The sequence below is a fragment of the Vigna angularis genome, chromosome 1, assembly GCF_016808095.1.
Source record: "Vigna angularis cultivar LongXiaoDou No.4 chromosome 1, ASM1680809v1, whole genome shotgun sequence".
NCBI classification, from domain to species: domain Eukaryota; kingdom Viridiplantae; phylum Streptophyta; class Magnoliopsida; order Fabales; family Fabaceae; genus Vigna; species Vigna angularis.
The window spans coordinates 10190994-10211327 of record NC_068970.1 but is presented as its reverse complement, the minus strand read 5'-3'; the positions used below and the strand labels follow the sequence as shown (position 1 = coordinate 10211327).

The following is a 20334-nucleotide window of genomic DNA, read 5'->3' as shown; positions in this document are numbered from 1 at the left end:
TATTACTGATTATATTTTAGAGGAGCTTGCTTACAAAACCCCCCAAAACCCTTTTATTTTATTGGTTTCTCAATTTTCTTCATTCTGGCTCTGCAACACAATATATCACAAACCCTTAAGCCCTTACCCACCTGCGACGCCGCATAGGTTTGATATTGTTTTCATTCGTTGAAGTTGAAGGTGATGGAGATGGAGATTGAGGATGAGAAACAGCACAAGTTCGATGTGGACCTCGGACACCTCATGGTTTTTGACTCCAATCACACCTTCCCCTCTCAACCACCTCTTTCCAGGTACCGTTTTTTTTTTCTTCTTCAGGGTTTTTTTTTCGTGATTTTCGATTTTGACACTGCCTTGCTTACGTTAATTGAACACAGGGAGGACCTCGTCAAGCAGTGTTTACTGAAAGGCACTCACTTGGTTCAAGCTATCGCAGATGCCCTCTTCACCTTACCATCAACCGAAGATGTAGATGGCCCCCTAGTCAACTTGCCGCCGCCACTAACTAAATTGCCAAGAGAAAAACATGTAATCCCACACTCTTATTCTTCTTTTAAATCCAAAGGTTATAAAATCTAGTAATTGTTACTTTTTTATTTTGATGCTCGTAACCTTAATCCTTATTTTTATTGTATTGCAACTTTCCAAGGGCTAAATAAAAGCGTTTTCTTTCATATACGTGTCTGTTTTGCAATTAACTATGAAATTGTACTGATTCCATTGTCGGTTCTTTGCTTCCAGTATTTTTATTATGTGTCTAATTTGTCAAAATACTGGCTCATAAATTTTTTTGATGCTTTCAGCTGCCAAAACCTAAGCCTCCTACTAAATGGGAAGTTTTTGCCAAAAAGAAAGGTTCGTCTATTCATGCTCTGCTCAAGTGACCCACAAATAATCTTAATGATGTTTATGTAGTCTGTGTTAGGCTTAGTGCTCTCTAATTTTTGCTGGTTTAACTGATGAACTTTATCATGTGTTACTTTGCAGGCATACAGAATCGGAAGAAAGACAAGATTGTGTACGATGAACAAACAGGAACCTGGAAACGCAGATATGGTTATGATCGTGCAAATGATGAAGATGCTGTACCTATCATTGAGGCAAAAGAAACTGATGGTAAAGAATCTAACATCCCTTTCCTCGTGAACTGCTACCGTGCTTCTTTAATGGGCATGAATAAGGTGTAGATTACGTTATCACTTTTGGGCACAAACAGATCCACTACAATGTGTCCATAATACGATAAAATTTTAACATAGGATGATTCATGGCAGACCTGCATAAGGTTTTGTGTACTCGAATCTGTTCTATTGAGAAAAAATCTGAAGCAGACCACCATTGACCCTTTAGAAGATCCAGATTGTAAAATGTAAACAATTAGATATATCAGGGCATGCTCAATGTTTAATAAAAAACATATAGTTGACATTGTGGGTTACCAAAGCATTAAACCTGGCATCTATTTGATGGAATACCCATCAGTTAAGATTTCAAAATTTTGAGGATTTTACTTTCCTACCATATTTTCGCACATTGTTATTTTTGGTTATGACAGTTCTTTCATGTGATAATCTGGAAATTATATGCCTATATTTCAAATCACATGTGATGTTTATTTAGACTGCTGATGTTTTATGCCATTATTTTATTGACTTTAACATTTTTATCTTTTCATGAATACAAACTTGTAATTCACATTTTACTGGGATTCCTTTCGTACACTGATCAGAGCTATATGTATGGCATATCAATAATGATATTGTAACATTTTGCAGATCCAGAAGAGGATCCTTTTGCCAAAAGAAAAGAAAATAAGAAGAAAAGAATTGAAAAACAAGATAAAAATCGACTACAGAACTTGAAAGAAGCTGCTAAATTTGGTGCCTTACCAAGGTTTGTAACATAACGTTGTTCAATTAACTTTGAAGACTTTGTTCGTAGCATGGAATTCTATTTTGTTACTGTTCATTATAGTATACATCATCGGCTTGTAGTTGTGTGCATACTAATTTATTTCATAGATCATGGACCTTGGCCTTTTATTCAACCATTTGAGTCAATGTATCTCACCTTGGGCAGTATGGGCCACTTTCTTTTCTCATTCACAAAGTTTATACTGAAGTTTCTGATGCTAAACTTAACAAAATCCAAATGATAGAAGCAATTTATATTTTATGCTACTATCATGAATCAACTAGTGATGCTTTATTTTTCTTTATTTGTTAGGCAGTTATTTGCATTGGGAGGTGGTTAACTCCTTCCTTTTACTTACAAGCATCTGTGCCTAAGAAGAACCTCCTTTGTACCTTTATTTCAATATGCACCATTTGCTTAATTTTTTGAGTGGGACCATGTCTTTTTTATTTTGAAATTTTTTTAAAACTTAAATAATTTGTACTTTTGGTAACATCCCATTTTTAGCAGCACAATACTACTAAAATAAGACATGTTTATAGTTAATAATAAAAAACAGGTAATTCATAGTATATAGTTTCTTAGTACATTTATCCAAAAAGACATAACTATAATAACATAATATATACCTATAGGACTACTACTCTACAGCCATCTCCAACGATTTCCTATTATCTCAAACTGCTGCTTCCTCGTGCTCCAGAGGCAAGGTGCATCTATCCCTGTATCATCCTCTTCTCACACCAAAATGATCATTGCAAATAATAGAAACAGAACATACAAAAAGAAACAACCAACACAAAAGGGTAAGCTAGTTTACAAAAGGATCTTCATATGTCAGAAATCATGTTATGACAACATATCATACTGCATTCACATGGTTATAACTCTATTCACCATACAACAAAGACTCATCTAGACTTAATGATCTGGATACATGCATTTATGTCGGATTCTTGGAAGTTTTACACTTGTGGTGACCTTTATTGCTCTGCAAAGCCATTGTCAAAAGGTTTCACACTATCACACACAAGATTAATCCTTCCCGTTATAAGAACCCTGGAAGCGTTCTTAGACTAGGACCTCCTACTACTTTCACCACTTACTCATTCTTCTTTACATGAGTTTGAATGGTTAGTAGAGTGTCAACATAATCTTGGTTCATGAATCCTTACTTCAATGCATATCTGAAAGAATCACATATCAATGGATTTCCTCCTTGGAAATTCTTACAATATCACCAATCTGTACCTTTGTTTCACCTTTTGAATCAATATCACCTATTACAATCAAATATCATCAACATACTTTCTCATAATCATATATATATATATATATATATATATATATATATATATATGTATGTATATAAACACAACCCATTCCAAAACAATTACTTGAAGCTGTCTGACTACCACCATCGCCCTAGACTTCTGCCCAGCGCAACTCAAACAGAGGTGCCTTTGGAAGAACTTCACTCGGTGCCAATGTCCTGCCTAAATAATGTGTCAACTTTTGACTTGTTTGTCGTAGAGCTTTGACCTGGTGTTTCTTGTTTTCTTTAGTATATATCTTCATTATTTCTGTATTGTGATGAAATCTGAACAAATTATTATGCAGCCATGTTCAGTTGGCAGCTACAGCTTTGCCTATAACCGGAACTCAGGCAGCACCAAAGAAAGTTACAAAGGATGAACTAGGTAATGTAGCAGGAATTGCAGCAACTGCAACAGCCAGTGGTGGGAAATTTGACAAGAAATTGCCTGGTGAAAAGCCTGCAAAACATAAAGGAAAATATCGGAAGGTTGTGCACTGTACACTTTCAGATAACTGTTTGTCTTAGCTATTATGTAAATTGTTATATGTAGAAGCACCCATTATTGACTATTGACTTCTTAACTTCCATTGTTTTGTTTTCATCTAGTTCCTGCCAGTGGTGGAAGGAACCGGGATAGGATCACAAGAGAGGGAGCAAACTGAAAAAATATTGAACAAGATCATCTCCAAGAATTCTCATAACATATTGAATGTTGAAAAGGTACAGTAGAAGTCTTTCAGTTAAATGGATTTCAATTTTTACCAATTTTATTAACAATTTTTTTGTCAAAATCGTGCTCTCTGAATTCTAGGCCGTCACAATGCACAATGTGAAGAAAGAAAAGAAGCGAAGGACCGAGAAAGGGAAGGCTTCACCAGCTGACAAGAAATTGAAAACCGAGAAAAAGTCTTTTAAAAAGGGAAATTTCAAGAAAGGCAAGGCGAAAGGGAAATAGTTTAGATTTTATTAAAACAAGTTTTGTAGAGTTATTGGAAACTCTGTTTACTGGTTTCAAGTTTTGTAGACTAATGTCATCAATTGATATCCTCTTTATTTACCATCTATATAAAATTAAATTAGATATTTTAATTCACAAAAAAATGTTTTAATTTATCAAATTAACGAATAAATACATTGCGCGCGGCAGACATATTCACTCCGTATCTTTTCTGTTTAGAATTCCCGAGCAAGAGGCCCCTGAGCCAGAGAACTATCAGTGGATATTTAAAGTTCTTGAAAATAACACATTTTCTCAAACGTCACATGTCATTTGCTTTTGGGGCTTAAGACCAAAGGGCACTTGCGTGCATAAACTAGTATGTGCCGCGCATGCGACCAAATATATTTTTGCAGATTCCTTTAGGACAAATGTAAGTGTTGACTCGCGAGTGTTTTGTCTTCTAATTACATAACTTTTATCCAACTTGTGTGGCCAATGACGACCTTAATCCGACAGGAGAAAATATTTGGATAATTCAGTTTATTCAACAAGAAATAATCAGAACCCGTGTCACTAAGACGATTTAAGCATAGCTTTGCAAATTACACCTCTCTTACCTTCTTTATCTTCTTTGCCGATTCATAGATATAGACTGAATTTGTAGCTTCTGTTAGACAAATTCACCTCCTTTATTCGATATCTTGTGTGGCTTGGTGTTCATTGTTCTTGTTGAATTGAATTATTCGTTCTCAGCTAACTTGGTGTAACATCTCTTACATTCCCATATTATTGCATGCCCATTTGTTTTGAATAATCTTTCCTTATAATACTTTCAAAGCTAAAATTTTAAAGAGAGAAGCAGTTCCGTATATCTGTATTGAAAACTAAGGATTCATGGGTAGAGGTAGGTTGCAAGTGCAAGGTGTTGAATTTGGTAACAAAGATCTACAAGTATGTTGTTCCGGAATCAAGTTTGAATGGGATTCTCTTGAGGGTAAAGTTCGTCCCACTAGCTTCTTTGCAAGCGTTGGTCAAGCAGGATTTGGTTTTGGGATTTCACCAAATCCTCCTGCTGCCACTACCAGAAAAAGTGGCACCAAACCATCCTTGGTCTATTCTTCTTCGAAATATGTTTTAATGCCTGAAGCTGGTCTTCGAAGCTCGGGTTCTCAAGGGTTATTGAGTGGCGAGGCAGTTGAATTTGATGAAGGCCATGGTATGAAGAAGGAAAAGAAGACGAAGGCGTTTAAATTGAAATTTAAGATTGGGAATCCATCATTGAGGAGGTTGATGAGTGGGGCAATTGCTGGTGCAGTGTCAAGAACAGCTGTGGCACCGTTGGAGACCATAAGGACCCATTTGATGGTGGGGAGCTGTGGACGCAATTCACTTCAAGTTTTTCAATCTATTATGGAGACAGATGGATGGAAGGGCTTGTTCAGAGGCAATTTCGTGAACATCATCCGAGTTGCGCCTAGCAAGGCCATTGAGGTGAGTAAACATGATGTTTTTTAGTACTGTACATCATCATAGATGTGAGTTTTTTTTGGATATTTGATGTCTCCAACTTCTTTATCTCACATTTCCATTGTTTGGAAATTGTTTTCATTATCCATGGGAGATCAAATTATGTCCTCCTAGTTATCTGGATGATGACTAAGGAATGCCAGGGACCCTCATGGACCTAACACACAAGATGACATGACTTTAACTTCTGAAATAATGAGAGTTCCATAGACCCTTTTGCTTCAGAATTGTCCTTTTTCTTTTCTTCATATATTTGATTAATATACAAATTTATCTGAGGGGTTTGTATTTGCATATTATTCATCACTTTTGTACTTCGATGTTGGGTGACTCATATCAATACAACTTGCGAAACTAGGAGTCAATCAGTACATTTTGTAATCTAAATTCCTTACATGAGCTATTGACATGTTGTGGAACATGCAGTTATATGCATAAGACACAGTCAAAAAGCAACTATCTCCAAAACCTGGTGAACAGCCAAAGATTCCATTTCCTCCATCATCAATTGCAGGTGCTGTTGCTGGTGTTAGTTCTACCCTATGCACATACCCTCTTGAACTACTCAAAACTCGTCTTACAGTCCAGGTATGCACTCACAGCTCTTTGATTTATGCTCCAAGTGATGTAAATTTATGCCAGTACTCAAAAAATTGCAGAGAGGGGTGTACAAGAACTTAGTGGATGCATTTGTGAGAATCATTCGAGAGGAAGGTCCTGCAGAACTGTACAGGGGCCTCAGTCCTAGTCTAATCGGTGTGATCCCTTATGCTGCAACAAACTATTTTGCTTATGACACACTTAGAAAAGCGTACAAAAAAGCTTTTGGTAAGGAGGAGATAGGGAATGTGATGACTCTTATAATTGGATCAGCTGCCGGTGCATTTTCAAGCAGTGCAACATTTCCACTAGAGGTGGCTCGTAAGCATATGCAAGCAGGGGCTCTGAATGGAAGACAGTATGGTAACATGCTTCACGCCCTAATAAGTATAGTTGAAAAGGAAGGAGCTGCAGGTCTTTATAGGGGTTTGGGACCAAGCTGCTTAAAATTGGTTCCTGCTGCTGGCATTTCTTTCATGTGCTATGAAGCTTGCAAGAGGATACTCGTTGAAAACGAACAAGATTGAAAGAGTTTGGAATTGGGAAATAATTTTGTTTTGCAGATTTTGCTTTCCCCTGCATATTACTTTTACCATTTCAACCAGGCTGTTTCCTTAAACCTGTGTTGATTTTCTTCCTAGGAAAAAAGTTGTATTCACATTGCCTTATCCTACATGAGGAACCAAATTCTCAGCTCATTTTTAATTGTTACAGGAGGAGAGTTAGACCAGCCTCTCTTGTTATTCACATTATTAATTTTTATGCTTAATTTTTTATCGAATAATCGTTCAACCATTAAATTGAAATCTTTTATTCAAATCATTGAAATTAAAAACTGATTAATACTTTTGTAACCTTATTTTATTTTAATAGATAATAAATTATGTTTAAATTTTATTGACGCATAGATCTAAATTTTGTAAAATTTTATGCAAATGTTTTTGAAAATAACATTAAATTGTTTAAAGAATAGATTGGTTAATTTTTAAAAAATATTAAATGATAGAAGTATGAATACTTTGACATCTAAAGTTAATTGAATATTTTTCCCCAGAGCCTATTCTTTTATGACATTCACGATACAGTGAAATAAGTTTTTTTTCCCACTAACTCAATATAATAGCAATGCAACAACAACAATAAATTATTTAAAGATTTTAATTCTAATCCAAACTTTAGAAAGTAGTATCTTTTTGGATCCACTAATTTGATAATAAATAAAGAAAAAGGTATGGGATTCACTTTCTTTCTTCTTTGTGTCTTAAATTGATTGATGTAAAAAAGGGTTGTAAATATAGTTTGACATGGTTAAATAAGAAAGACATATTTACTTGTATTGTTATGGATCACTATATACATTCACTAGATATGCTTTGTTCAGTTATTTTTACTGCCTGCAAATTTGTTGAAGTTGAGTTGGACTATTTTTTAAATATTTTGTTAAAATATAATTTTACATCAATGGTTAAAAAATGTATGAAATGTTTATATTTTTCAATACATATAATTATAAAGCAGTGTTTCCTTATAAAAAATTTCATATACATTTTTACATACAATTTTTAGTAATAATTTTTTTATGTTGTAAAATTTATAATCTTTTTTACTTATATATATATATATATATAACTTTTTAATATTTTTTAAATCCATAAATTGTCACCTAATCTTTCATTTTCACTTTTCTTTTCTTGCCTCTCCTCTCTCTCCAAAATTCCCTCTCTTCTCTCTAAATTTTCACTTTCAATTATTATTCCTTTCAATACTTAGAACACAGCTCACACTAATGTTGTGTTCAGGAGAATGCAGTGTTGGTGAGAAAGGAAATAAATGATTCATATTGTTCACTTCATCTGATTGACATGGATTTGTAAGGAAAAAAGAATCCCTACTAAGATAAGATGATTTATCCCTACTAAGATAAGACGATTTAAATAATGAAAAACAAAATTACAAAATAATCTTTGCTATAATAATAATTATAATTATAATAATAATTATAATTATAATTATTATTACAATAATAATAGTAATAAATATATTGTTTTAATTATTCTATTTAAAAAAATAATTTTGATTTTTTTTTCTTCTTTATAATATTTTTATCAATAAATATGTTATTAATTAATATCAATTATATTATTTTTATCACTAAAGGTATTTTGATAATCTTAATTTTCTATCAATTTAAACATTTTTTTATTTGTCACATCGATCAAATCTTATACTAACTTCTATAAATTTTATTTTCAAAACCACTCTCACTCACTTTCAAATCCTTAAAAAAAAACACTCAACACATTCATTTATTTCCTCTTCCTCAAATCTATCCATTCAAGTGAACATATACCAAGTGATGGTTTAAGAAGCATATTTGTTTGATTAAATTTTTAAATTTCTATTTATTTTATAGATTTCTTATTTTCTTACTTTTTATTCGATTTTGTTATCAACTTCAGGGAAATCAACTGAAAAAAGTGATTTTCTCAACATATTTTATCATAAACTAAAATTCTCTAATATTTGGGTAATTTTTTTTAGATTTTTTAATTTTGAGTAACTTATTTTTTGAATTTTGAAACTTTTGTTTTGAGAAGAGTTATTAGGTAAATAAAGCTAGTTATTTTTGTTATTGATTTTTATATCTTATGATATTACCAAGGGGATGAAGTTTGTGATAATATATTTGTGTTGAATAATTAGTATGATATAGTGGTTTGAAATACTTTATGTGATTAAAGAAAATTTGAGGATAAATGTATTAGATCGGTTAAGTTCACTATTTATATTTAAAATTGAATTGGATATGTAATTATTGATAAAAAAAGATTAAAAATACTAGTTGGAGTCAAAGAACCAATGAATTTATGCAAACTTTTTAGACAAGTCAATACTCGTTGGGCAAACCTTGTGAAAAAATTATTAGGAGTTGGGGTGCAAGTACAACCCTAGCTAAGCAAAAATATTTTGGAAGAAATTCAAAAGCTCAAAGAAGATTAGTCGTTAAGAGGGTCAACTTTTAGCTGGGTAAGCTTATTTAATAAGAACTTCCAGAGATGGCTTGTTGGGTAAATAGATCTCTGGCTAAGCAAGCAAGATTTCTATATGAGCCAAATAGTGTTTTAAAAAATTTCAAAATATGTTTTTAAATTATTCTAAATGTAAAAAATTATTGTTTTTCCATGTTATTTTCAGTATATATCTAGGACTAAATATTTTTTTTTATGTGAGAGATGATGGTATTTGGAAATAAATTAAGAATGATGAAAGTTATATAAATTGTGATCATATATCATTTATTGTTTGATTTGAGTATTAAGTATAAACATATATGTTGTAACCGATATCTCTCTACTTAATTGATGATTTAAGTCAAATAGACTAAAATATTAGGTGGTAAGAAGCAAATGAGAGGGTAGACATGTGACTTAGGTTGTAATGAACTTACTTGATCATATCTTTTACCTTCGCTTTTAAATTCAAGTTTCGAATATTGAATTAAATGTTAGGTTTTGGTAGAAAATACTTAATACAAATTCATATTTTAGTTATTGAATATCATTTGTGTAAATTTATTTGTGGTCTATATTATTATTAATTTTGGATATTTGTGAAAAAAAGACCATTTGAATTGTTTGTGTATTTGTAATGAAATTATTTATTCCATATTATAACATATTTTAGTATTTAAATAAATTTCATTTTAATATAAGAATATTTTATTTATTTATTTAGATATATTAGTTAATTAATTTTTCTATCACATCAATAATATTATTATTATACTATTAAATTTTTTACTTGTTTATTTTCACTTTTCTTTTCAATTTTTCACTATCACCGGAATCCAAACTAATTACAAGTCCCTTTAACAATTTAATTTGAAAGTGATTTAAAAAGAATAAAATTTTAAACTATTAAACAATACTTTATTATACCATGTGTAGTTGATTTGCTAATATGTTTATTTAAACAAATAAGAAAAAAATATATGCATAGATATTATTTGAATTATTCGATAACTTTTATTAATGACTTAAAAGTTATAAGAAAATCAGTTCCATTTATTTTTATTTTCTTAAAAAGGAGCACTGAAATTAAATTTCATAAAAATAATACGATCCATAAAAATATTTTGATGTAAATGATACATTCAGTTAAAAATTAAATCTTACAACAAAGCAAATTATTTTTAATTTGGATTATTTTGTGTGTAAACAGAAATTAATTTATATTTTTATTCACTACTCATTTAAACAAATTTTAAAATATGCAATTTACTTTGGAATTTTTTACTTGAACTAAAATTAGGTTTTCCGAAATATTAATTTGGTATCATTTGCTTCAATTTTTATTTTTTCTGAATCGATCTGGTTTTAATGAAAATATTAACAAAATAAAAAATGTTCTATTAAACATATTAAATTATATTGAAATGAAATTATTTAGAAATTTATGTAATATTATTAATATTTTAAATATTGAAATATGTAACATCCCAAAAATATAGCTTGAAACTATTTAAAGGAGTCAACATATAACAATATGATAGGGCAATTAAAAAATTTACAAATTTAGTTCTAGATAACCTAAAATATTGAAATATTTAAAACTTTACATTAAAACACAAAGTCTAATGTCAAATAAGATAATAAACCGAATGGTTCCAAAACTATAAGCCTAAACCGAACGACTATATAGAATAATACTAATCATCCTAACCGAACGGTCCTACGCTCAACTTCAAGATTCTCTCCTTCCAGAGCTTCTTCTAACGAACCCGCGTCCACTCCTGCTCACATCCACAAGATGATCATTGCAACAGGAAGTATGATCGAACGGACAAACAAAGACAAGACATGAGAGTGAGGTAAGCTTGAGTAATTTAATTAATCATATTAATATAAACTAATTCATTCACAACCAAAGCATACAATCATCATACATATACATCCAAGTAAAGACCAAACACATAAAGACAATAACCGACCACTTTTACTCTGACTGTCCAGATTGTATGAATTATGTAGCTACGACGTTTTAGCACCCGGATGGTGTAGTAGCTGGGATGTCCTCAACAGCTGCCACCCGAGGTTAGTCCGTTATACCTCGTCCAAGTTCACCTTATGGACCAGGACCTCCTGCCATTCTCACGCATGAGTTACTCTTCTCTACTTGAGAATGAGTAATCACATAATATCAGGATAAACGCCAGTTAAGCATAACCACATTCATACTCTACCATTCAATAACCAATCACGAGATATTCTTCCCTGGAATACTCCTTCATATCCATACTATTCAATTCATGCCACACTTTAAATACCATCATACTTAGCCATAAATACAGTCAAACCGAACAATAAAATATGATCTCATCCTTAAACAAAACCTAAAGAGATAACATCACTCCTAAGAACAAGACCGAACGTTATACTCAGGCTAAACACTTTAGTTGAACTGAATACTTATTGTGAGACTGCACGTTTCTCGCTACTCAAAAGTTATCACCGAACGGTCTTTACTAGACAAAACCCAAAGAATTGACTGAATACTATAGAATACTTATAATTAAACATGAACGAATACTAAAAGCTTTTAACTGAAACCTAAGAGCTTAGGCCGAACTCTACGAGCTTAGGCCGAGCACTATTGAAGTAGCCGAACACTCTTAGTTTCAAATACAAATACATAATTGGGTAATATGACGAGACCGAGTGCTAGTGCAAGACTGAACACTACTGAGACCGAGCGCTAGTACAAGACTGAGCATTACTGAACTTATACAAAATGAATAAATAGATTCTACCGTACAACTACAAGGTAAGCCGCAAAGGTAAGTACTAAACTCTAATACTCAATTATGAAGAAAAGTTCATTGAATAAAGCCTGACTTGAGTGTCATAGAGCCTTTTGCAGGTACTTCCACCTAGTATGGACTTGAAGTGCTTGGAGAAGGAGGGTCATAGTTCAGAGGAAAGGAAGACTACGACGAGAAGGTATATCTCTAAGCCCTACTCAAACATATACAAAAACATATTATAATTAATTAAACGAGCTCTCTTGAAGTTGTTTCATTACTAAAATTAAAATTAGTGTTTTTTTTATAATTTAGAAAGTTAGAAAAATACTATGAAAATTAATGTATTATATGAAAAATGAATCAAATATAAAATTTGGCTAAGGCCTACAAAATTATAGACACGGACGGCTTTGATGAAAATGTGGTAAGGATTAAAATAAACTATAATAGAAATATACCATATATATATATATATATATATATATATATATATATATATATATATATGGGTTTGCTAATGCTCGTACGTCTTTTTTTCAGTTGGTACATTTTAGCAATGTGTACCAGGTTTTAGTAGACAAAAATACCCTTATATATCATGGATTCTAAGTTTTAAGGTTAAGGGTATTTTAATAATTTTTATTCTCAAAACTAAAAAAAAAAAAAAAACCCCCCAAACCCTTACTTACCTCTCTCATTCATCTCAACCATTTCTCTTTCATTTCTCTCACTCCAACCTTTTCTCTGTCATCCCTACTCTAGCCCCAATTGAAAAATTCAGAAACACTTGTCGTTAAACAATTTGCCTTTGTAAAGAGTTGAGTCATTGACATATTCACCTTCAGACAACGGTTCATTCAAGATCTCTTCAATTTCACCATCTTCAGTAACCTCTCTAATTTCATTCATTATCTGCATATGTTGAATCATCATCTCTACAAAAAAAACCCCTCCAGGCCAATTACCAATTCCTTCGGATGTCATTATGCTTGTGAAAATTAGATAAAATTATATACAAGAAAAGTTATAAAATGAAAATTCATTATAAAATCATTTTTTGAAAGAAATTGTTTAACAACGAGTGTTTCTGATTTTTTTCAGGCCAATTATCAATTCCTCTGATCTCATTATGCTTTTGAAAATTAGATAAAATTAGATAAGACAAAAATTATAAAATTAAAACTCATTATAAAATCATTTTTTGTAAGAAATTGTTTAACAGCGAGTATTTCTGATTTTTTCCAGGTCAATTACCAATTCCTTTATGCTTGTGAAAATTGGACAAAATTAGATAAGACAAAAATTATAAAATGAAAACTCATTATAAAATCATTTTTTGTAAGATTGTTTAATGTGAAGTGTTTCTGATTTTTTCAAGTGTTTATAATGAGTTTTTCAATTGATACATTTTAGCAATGTATAATGTGTACCAGGTTTTAGTAGACAAAAATATCTTCATATATTATGGATTCTAAGTTTTAAGGTCAAGGGTATTTGAATAATTTTCATTCTCAAAACTAAAAAAAAAAACAATAAACTCCCTAAACTCTTACTCACCCGACTCATTCTTCTCAACCTTTCTCTTTCATCTTTTTCACTCCAATCTTTTCTCTGTCATCCTACTGTAGTCCTAACTGAAAAAATAAAAAACACTCGCTTAACCCTAATCTACCTTCCTCACTTATCCAATTTGTTTCTCTCTCATCTCCATACTTTCTCACCCACACACAGTAATCCGCGACACCGCAATTTGTTGCTCTTGCTATGTTCGTTCATTTGTTTTTCACTTTAATAACAAAATAATTGATGATGTTGATGTTGATTTCTTATTGGATGGTTGTGTTATATCTTTTTCCTTCTGATTGTTATTAAATTTGTTTTTAAATTTTAGAATTAATAGTTTATCTTTCAGGGAGATTTGATATTTTGACTATTAAGTTGTCTGCTATTTTCTAGAAAAGAAAAACCCTTGTGTGGAAAGGGAATTCTAGAAGGGGTAAGTCATTGTCCAAAATAATGGATTTCTGAAGTTAGCTCTTAAAAATAATTCTAAAAACATATTTTCATGTGAAAAAAATATTTCGGAATATACTTTTCACCTTTCTGCATATAACCAACGTCAAAACACAACAAAGAAAAATGAAGCTCCTGCACATTATACTAAATGATTTAACAGGAAAAAATTATTGAAGAGTTATGAACAAAGAAAATTGTTGTTGTTGATTCTTTCCCCTTATTCAGAAAAGAGACCACTACTCGTTCCCTTTCGAATGTTTCATATTGATAAACATATTTTCATTTCATTTTTCTAAAAAGAATAAAAATATTCTAAGAAATTACACATGTTCTATATTTGAGCAAATTGTAGAATATTGAGTACTTTCTAAGAAGAACTGCATTGATATACCAACTAATTAAAAATCAACCAGAAATTAGTAAACTAGTCATAATGAACCTCTTAGCTCTCAATTAAACCAAGAAATTATTTTCCAAAGTAAATCACATCATGTAAGTTTATTTTAAACAATTCATATCTCCAACTTGTTTGGTCAATATAAACATGATGTTGTCATTCTGATTTATCATTTGTCGTTTAAGTGAAATTAAGAAAAACAAAATGCACTGAATTTTAAATTGTAATTTAAACTTAATAAATTTGTTATCATCACGCTCATAGTTTAACTTCTAATTCCTTTCATTTCTATGATTTTATAAAAATTGGTATTAAGAAACTAAATGCTTTGCAATATAGGTTGATGCTAAAGTCTTTTCGTGGGGTTCTTATTTTTTATTTTAGTTTTGAAATTATTGAAATTATTGTAGACTTTAGTTTTTTACAAATTTAATAACAATCAGAGGCGAAAAGATATAACAGTCCTTCAATCAAAAATCAATATCAACATCATCAATTATTTTGTTATTAAAGTGGAAAACAAATGAACCAATAGAGCAAGAGCAATAAATTGCGGTGTCGCGAGTTGTTGTATGTGGGTGAAAGAGAGTAAGGAGATGAGAGATAAACAAATTGGATAAGTGAGGAAGGTGAATTAAGGTTAAGCGAGTATTTTTGATTTTTTCAGTTGAGTCTACAGTAGGGATGATAGAGAAAAGATTGAAGTGAGAGAGATGAAAGAGAAAAGGTTCAGAAAAAGAATGACGGAGGTGAGAAAGGGTTTGAGAGTTTCTTATTTTTTTTAGTTTTGAGAATGAAAAATATTCAAATACCCTTAAAACTTAGAATTCATAATATATAAAGGTATTTTTGTCTATTAGAACCTGATACACAATGCTAAAATGTATCAACTAAAAAAAGTGTATATATATTTTAATCTATTGACTTATATTTGATCTCTTTATTTTTTAAACACAAGTCTCTGTTTGAAAGACTAAAAAATATTTTTTCTAAATAGTAAAAATGAGAAAACTGGACTAAAACCAACTTGTTCTAATCAAGCAGACATAATTTCAAGGTGAAAAGGCTGCAGACTGTTTGCTGGTAATTAAATCTTCATAATAAGATATATCGTAACAAATTTATATAATAACTATAGCTTGTTTGCTGGTAATAATATTTATTATAAACTAATTTTCCGTAATAACATCTAGCGCAACCGATTTAAATTAATATGCACGACATATACAATACAACATAAAAAATTGTAAAATCCATTTAGAACCCATTTGAGTGGTAACAATGTAGTGTTTTTTTTTACCATCGTTAGAGCGGTTAGTTGTTTCAATAATTATTAAAAATATATTGTTTTTTTTTTTATATTGGAAGAGACAGCAGATATTAACCGAGAATCCACGGTATATTACTAATATTTTAAATATTTTCTTTAATTTCTTGGCTTATATCAAAATATTAAAATTATTTCCAATTACCTCAATAAACATTATTCGGTTTTTACTCTCCAAATTTATACAAATATAAACAAAAAATAAAAAGGGAATTAAAATTCATTACCAATATTTTTGTATTGAATTTTAATTGAAACACAACTTTAATAGTAATAATAAAAAAAATTCTAGTTTTCAAATTAAAGTGTCCTAATAATTTAAGAAGAAACATTTGTCATCACTAGTTTCATCTTTTAAATTCAATCGTTCCCTCTACAAATAATAGAACTTAGACCAAGAAACTATTAACTTCAAAATATTAAGCCCTGTCTAATTTCTCAGACAATTAAAAACTATATACAGCAAAATGACGAATTAAACGTTTAGAACATTATGAAATTAAATAGTAGGGATTTCACTGATATAAAAAATGTATTTTGACCAAATAAATTGTATTTAGTGACAATAGTAAACAAGTTATAGAAAAGTCAATCAACATTTAATAATCTGATTAAATAAACCCTGACTTATAAATAAGCAAAACAAATTACATCCATAATAATCTGTTGTATTAGGACTAGAGGGTGCACAAAAAAGTGTGGCATAATCTGGAACCATGAAAGCGGCTACCAACTTCTTCACTAATATCACTATAGTATGGAAGATTATATATTTGATGCTAAAATGTCAACCCTCTAAAGCAAAAAAACATTCCACTACCAACTATACAAGTCTAGTCCCATCCAGTGGGAACAATAGATGCATAACCACTAGGCCCCTCTTCACCAACCGTTACACCTCCACACAGTTCAATAGAGTTAACATCTCCTTCTTCATAACTGCAACTTATATTCAAATTGTCAAAAGATGTTTCTACAGGGTAGTTTTGCATGTCGTACGAGGTATCAACGTATGAAGTTGTACTAAAAGATTCTACCGCATTATCTGCATTGCCATGAGAACCGTAGCAGTTGTAGCTTTGCACCTCAGGTTCAGTGGGATTTCGAAAATCACGACCGCCATAGCTACCACTGCTATAACGCTGTGATCCATAACCACGACCACGGCCACCTGAGGAGGAACACTCTGCAAACTGGTTGAGCCAAGAAGGAACTTCTTGGTTTGCCTCCTGCAAGAGTCCAACAAGAGCCTTTGCCATTGGACTGTTCTTGTCACTGAAGAAAGCAGTGGCTAAACCAGATTTGCCTGCACGGCCTGTTCGTCCAATTCTGTGTACATAGTCATCTATGTCTCTAGGCAAGTCAAAGTTTATGACATGAGCCACATGCGGGATATCCAATCCCCTCGAAGCAACATCGGTTGCAACCAAAATAGGAGTATGTCCAGATTTAAAAGATCTTAAAGCCCGTTCCCTTTCCTAAACAACGAAACAATAATCATTCAAAGCTCGAGCTGAAAACTTTAAAGAACAGAACAAATTACACTAATATGCCTGGAAGAGTGTTTAGACTACACATGACCTCTTTTTTTTTTGAAGAAAGGAAAAGGATGTTTCGTGTTTCTTGGGTATGAAGTTGAGTGTTAATGAAGTGAATTAGGAAATAAAAGCCAAAAGGTTAAGGTATTGAAGGTTAGAGTAACTTATTGCAATAAACCCAAAACCCATTGCAAAATGGCCAAAAAAATAGGACAGACCTCAAGCAACAAAGAATAAAATAGAAGGCAGAATATCTAACCAATTGAACTTTGTCTCCGTGTATGGCAATAGCTGGAAAGCCACTTTTCGATAACCAGCTTTCTAAAGCATCTGCTCCTCTTTTTGTTTCAACAAATACAAGAGTCAAAGCATGCTGCGTTGCAGGAAACAGACAATTAAATCGATTATCCAAAAAACAGCACTTGCAAACCAATTGTCAAACGAGCATACACACTTATTACCTTCCCATTGGTCCCATGCACCTTTTGGTTACGAAGATGAGCAACAAGTTTGTCTCTTTTGTCTGTATCCTGTACAAGCTCAATCTTCTGCACAATCAGTTCAGTACTCGATCCAACTCTCCCAACAGACAAGAATATGTAGTCCGACAAAAAGTCCGAAGCTAGCTTCTGCGTCATCAATGAAATGCTACATCAAAAGAACTTCACAAGAAACGGTAATAAAATATTACAATGAAGTATGAAAAAGCGCACCACTACGAATATAAACAAATATTAAAGCAGGGCAACCCAATACTTTTCATACCTGTATATCATTAGGGAACGTTGCACTGAACAACAATGTCTGTCTGATACCTGGCGGTGGCATGTGCATTTTCTCCACAATCTTGCGTATTTGATGCTCGAAACCCATGTCCAGCATACGATCAGCTTCGTCTAATGCAAGGTACTTAATCCTCGCCAACGAAACCCTTTCTCTTTCAATAATATCCACCAAACGCCCAGGAGTGGCAACTAATATGTCAACCCCCTTCTCCAAAAGGCGCAGCTTTTACCATTTTTAAACAATGAAATGCACAATCAATAACTGAATCTTCATTTAAAAACAAGACACCAACTTTGTACAGGGTACATGCATGTCAAAAAAACACACCTGCTGAATGATAGGAGATCCACCATAGGCAACAACAACCTTCACTCCAGTTTGAAATGCAAATTTGTTCGCTTCATCGCGTATCTAACAAAAAAAACTTTAATTTAAAATATACGAAAAAATGAAAATAGAATAGTTGTGCAGTCTTTACTATTCATCCATGTTTTAAATAACAAAACCTAATATCGTAGAACAGCGGACAGAAAAATAAAGAAACCTGGCAAGATAACTCCCTCGTAGGAGACAAAATAAGCGCAGTGGGGTACGCAACAGCGACACCACGAGATACAGGCGAAAACGCAGAAGAGGAGCGACCCTTCAAAATCCCAGATATGATGGGAAAGCAAAACGCCGCCGTTTTCCCCGACCCAGTCTGTGCACACGCCATAAGGTCACGGCCCGCGGTAGCTATGGGAATCGCGTGACGCTGAACGGGCGTGGGTTTCACGTACTTGCATCGCTTGATATTCCTCTTCAACCCTTCGTCCAAGTCCGTATCGTCGAAGACGTTCACCGGCGGAGGCACGTCCTTCCCACTCGCCTCCACCGGGACAGACTCGTACGCGTCAAAGTTAATAGCGTCGCCATTTTCTTGTTCCTCCACGGGGAAACGTGAGTTCCGGTGAGAAGACTCACGGGGCCGAGAGATTCCACGACCACCGGAGGCACCACGGCCGGCGCTGCCGCCGCGTTGCCAGGCTCCAGGACGGGGAGCGGAAGCACGGGAAAATCCGTTGTGAGCAGGATCATCGGAAGGTGGAATGTAGTTAGAGTTGTGATGGGGAGGCACATAGGGGGAAGCATAAGACCAGGGCATGGTGAAGGGTTGTTTAAAGAATGAAGCGAGGAAGAAGAGGAGGAGTTTTGGTTTGGTAGTAGCAGTAGAGTAGTAGTAAGAATAATAATGGAAGGGTTTGAATGGGTGCTTATATAGCAGAGTGGCTCTGAAAACGACGGGTGAAGTGCAGAGGAGAAAGACATTGAAGAAGAGGGAGAAAGAGGAGTGGGCCCAGTGGGATGACGTGGGAAGGAGGCATCGTGCAGAATCCTGGGTCACGTGAAATATCTTTTGAGTGGTGGGACCAGGTGGGCACGTGTCGAAAGGGGATTTGAGGAAAAGCTGTTAGAAAATGGGGTGGGTATTTGCAGGGTCTGAACATGAAATAAATGTTGGCGTGGTGGGAGATGGGATGTAGCACAACCCCCGACCAACCACAACCGGAACGCATGACTATTATTCGTAACGATATGTGGGCGTTTGATTTGGAGCTAGTTAGTAAGTACTACTAACTATACTCTACTACTACTACTACTACCACTGCTCTTTCATATTCCTTTATTCCTCTTTTCCAAACCCATCCTCTTCAATCTCTCCTTTTGCTTCCTTATTTTCTGCTATCTATTTCAGACCCATTTCCCTCTACATTTTCTAATATCATACTTCATTCCTTTTTTACCATAAAAACCTCTCCATTTCTTTTTTAAACTTTTTTCATTTAATTAAATCAAATAATACTACATAATCATACCAAAACTCTCCAATTAGTATTTTAACCCAAAAAGCAATGTTATCCATAAATACTAATAATATCTATCATTTATATTACATTCAATGTGATTCATAATGCTAATAAACAAATTACTCCTCTCGTCTATCTAAAGATGTTGAACTAGATTCCTTAGGTTGGATGTTAGGATCCTGAAATTTGAAGTAGTGATTATGGAGTTCTTTGGATGTTTTTAATCCTAATATTTATTAAAAGGAGTCTATCTCATTCTTTATATTAAGATCAACTTAACTAAGATCACTTATTTCAAATCTAAAAATAATATAATTTCAT

At 32.7% G+C, this 20334-nt stretch overlaps 2 protein-coding genes and 1 pseudogene across 2 annotated transcripts; 2 read left to right on the top strand and 1 right to left on the bottom strand.

The window, feature by feature from the left end:
• The first annotated feature begins 47 nt into the window (after positions 1-47).
• LOC108332182 (ribosome biogenesis regulatory protein homolog) lies at positions 48-4333 on the top strand. Its single transcript, XM_017567364.2, has 8 exons — positions 48-293; positions 378-528; positions 804-855; positions 988-1116; positions 1776-1893; positions 3535-3718; positions 3839-3952; positions 4044-4333. The coding sequence occupies exons 1-8, from the start codon at positions 184-186 to the stop codon at positions 4185-4187; spliced, it is 1002 nt and encodes a 333-aa protein (XP_017422853.1). The 5' UTR covers positions 48-183; the 3' UTR covers positions 4188-4333.
• Positions 4334-4417: 84 nt separating this feature from the next.
• Positions 4418-7046, top strand: LOC108337272 (adenine nucleotide transporter BT1, chloroplastic/mitochondrial-like; annotated as a pseudogene).
• A 9422-nt stretch (positions 7047-16468) lies between these two features.
• On the bottom strand, positions 16469-19424 carry LOC108336952 (DEAD-box ATP-dependent RNA helicase 52B). The gene is made up of 6 exons (XM_017573396.2): positions 18711-19424; positions 18494-18577; positions 18146-18388; positions 17842-18009; positions 17640-17753; positions 16469-17320 (listed from the first exon to the last, which is right to left on the bottom strand). The coding sequence occupies exons 1-6, from the start codon at positions 19308-19310 to the stop codon at positions 16676-16678; spliced, it is 1854 nt and encodes a 617-aa protein (XP_017428885.1). The 5' UTR covers positions 19311-19424; the 3' UTR covers positions 16469-16675.
• Between the last annotated feature and the right edge of the window lie 910 nt (positions 19425-20334).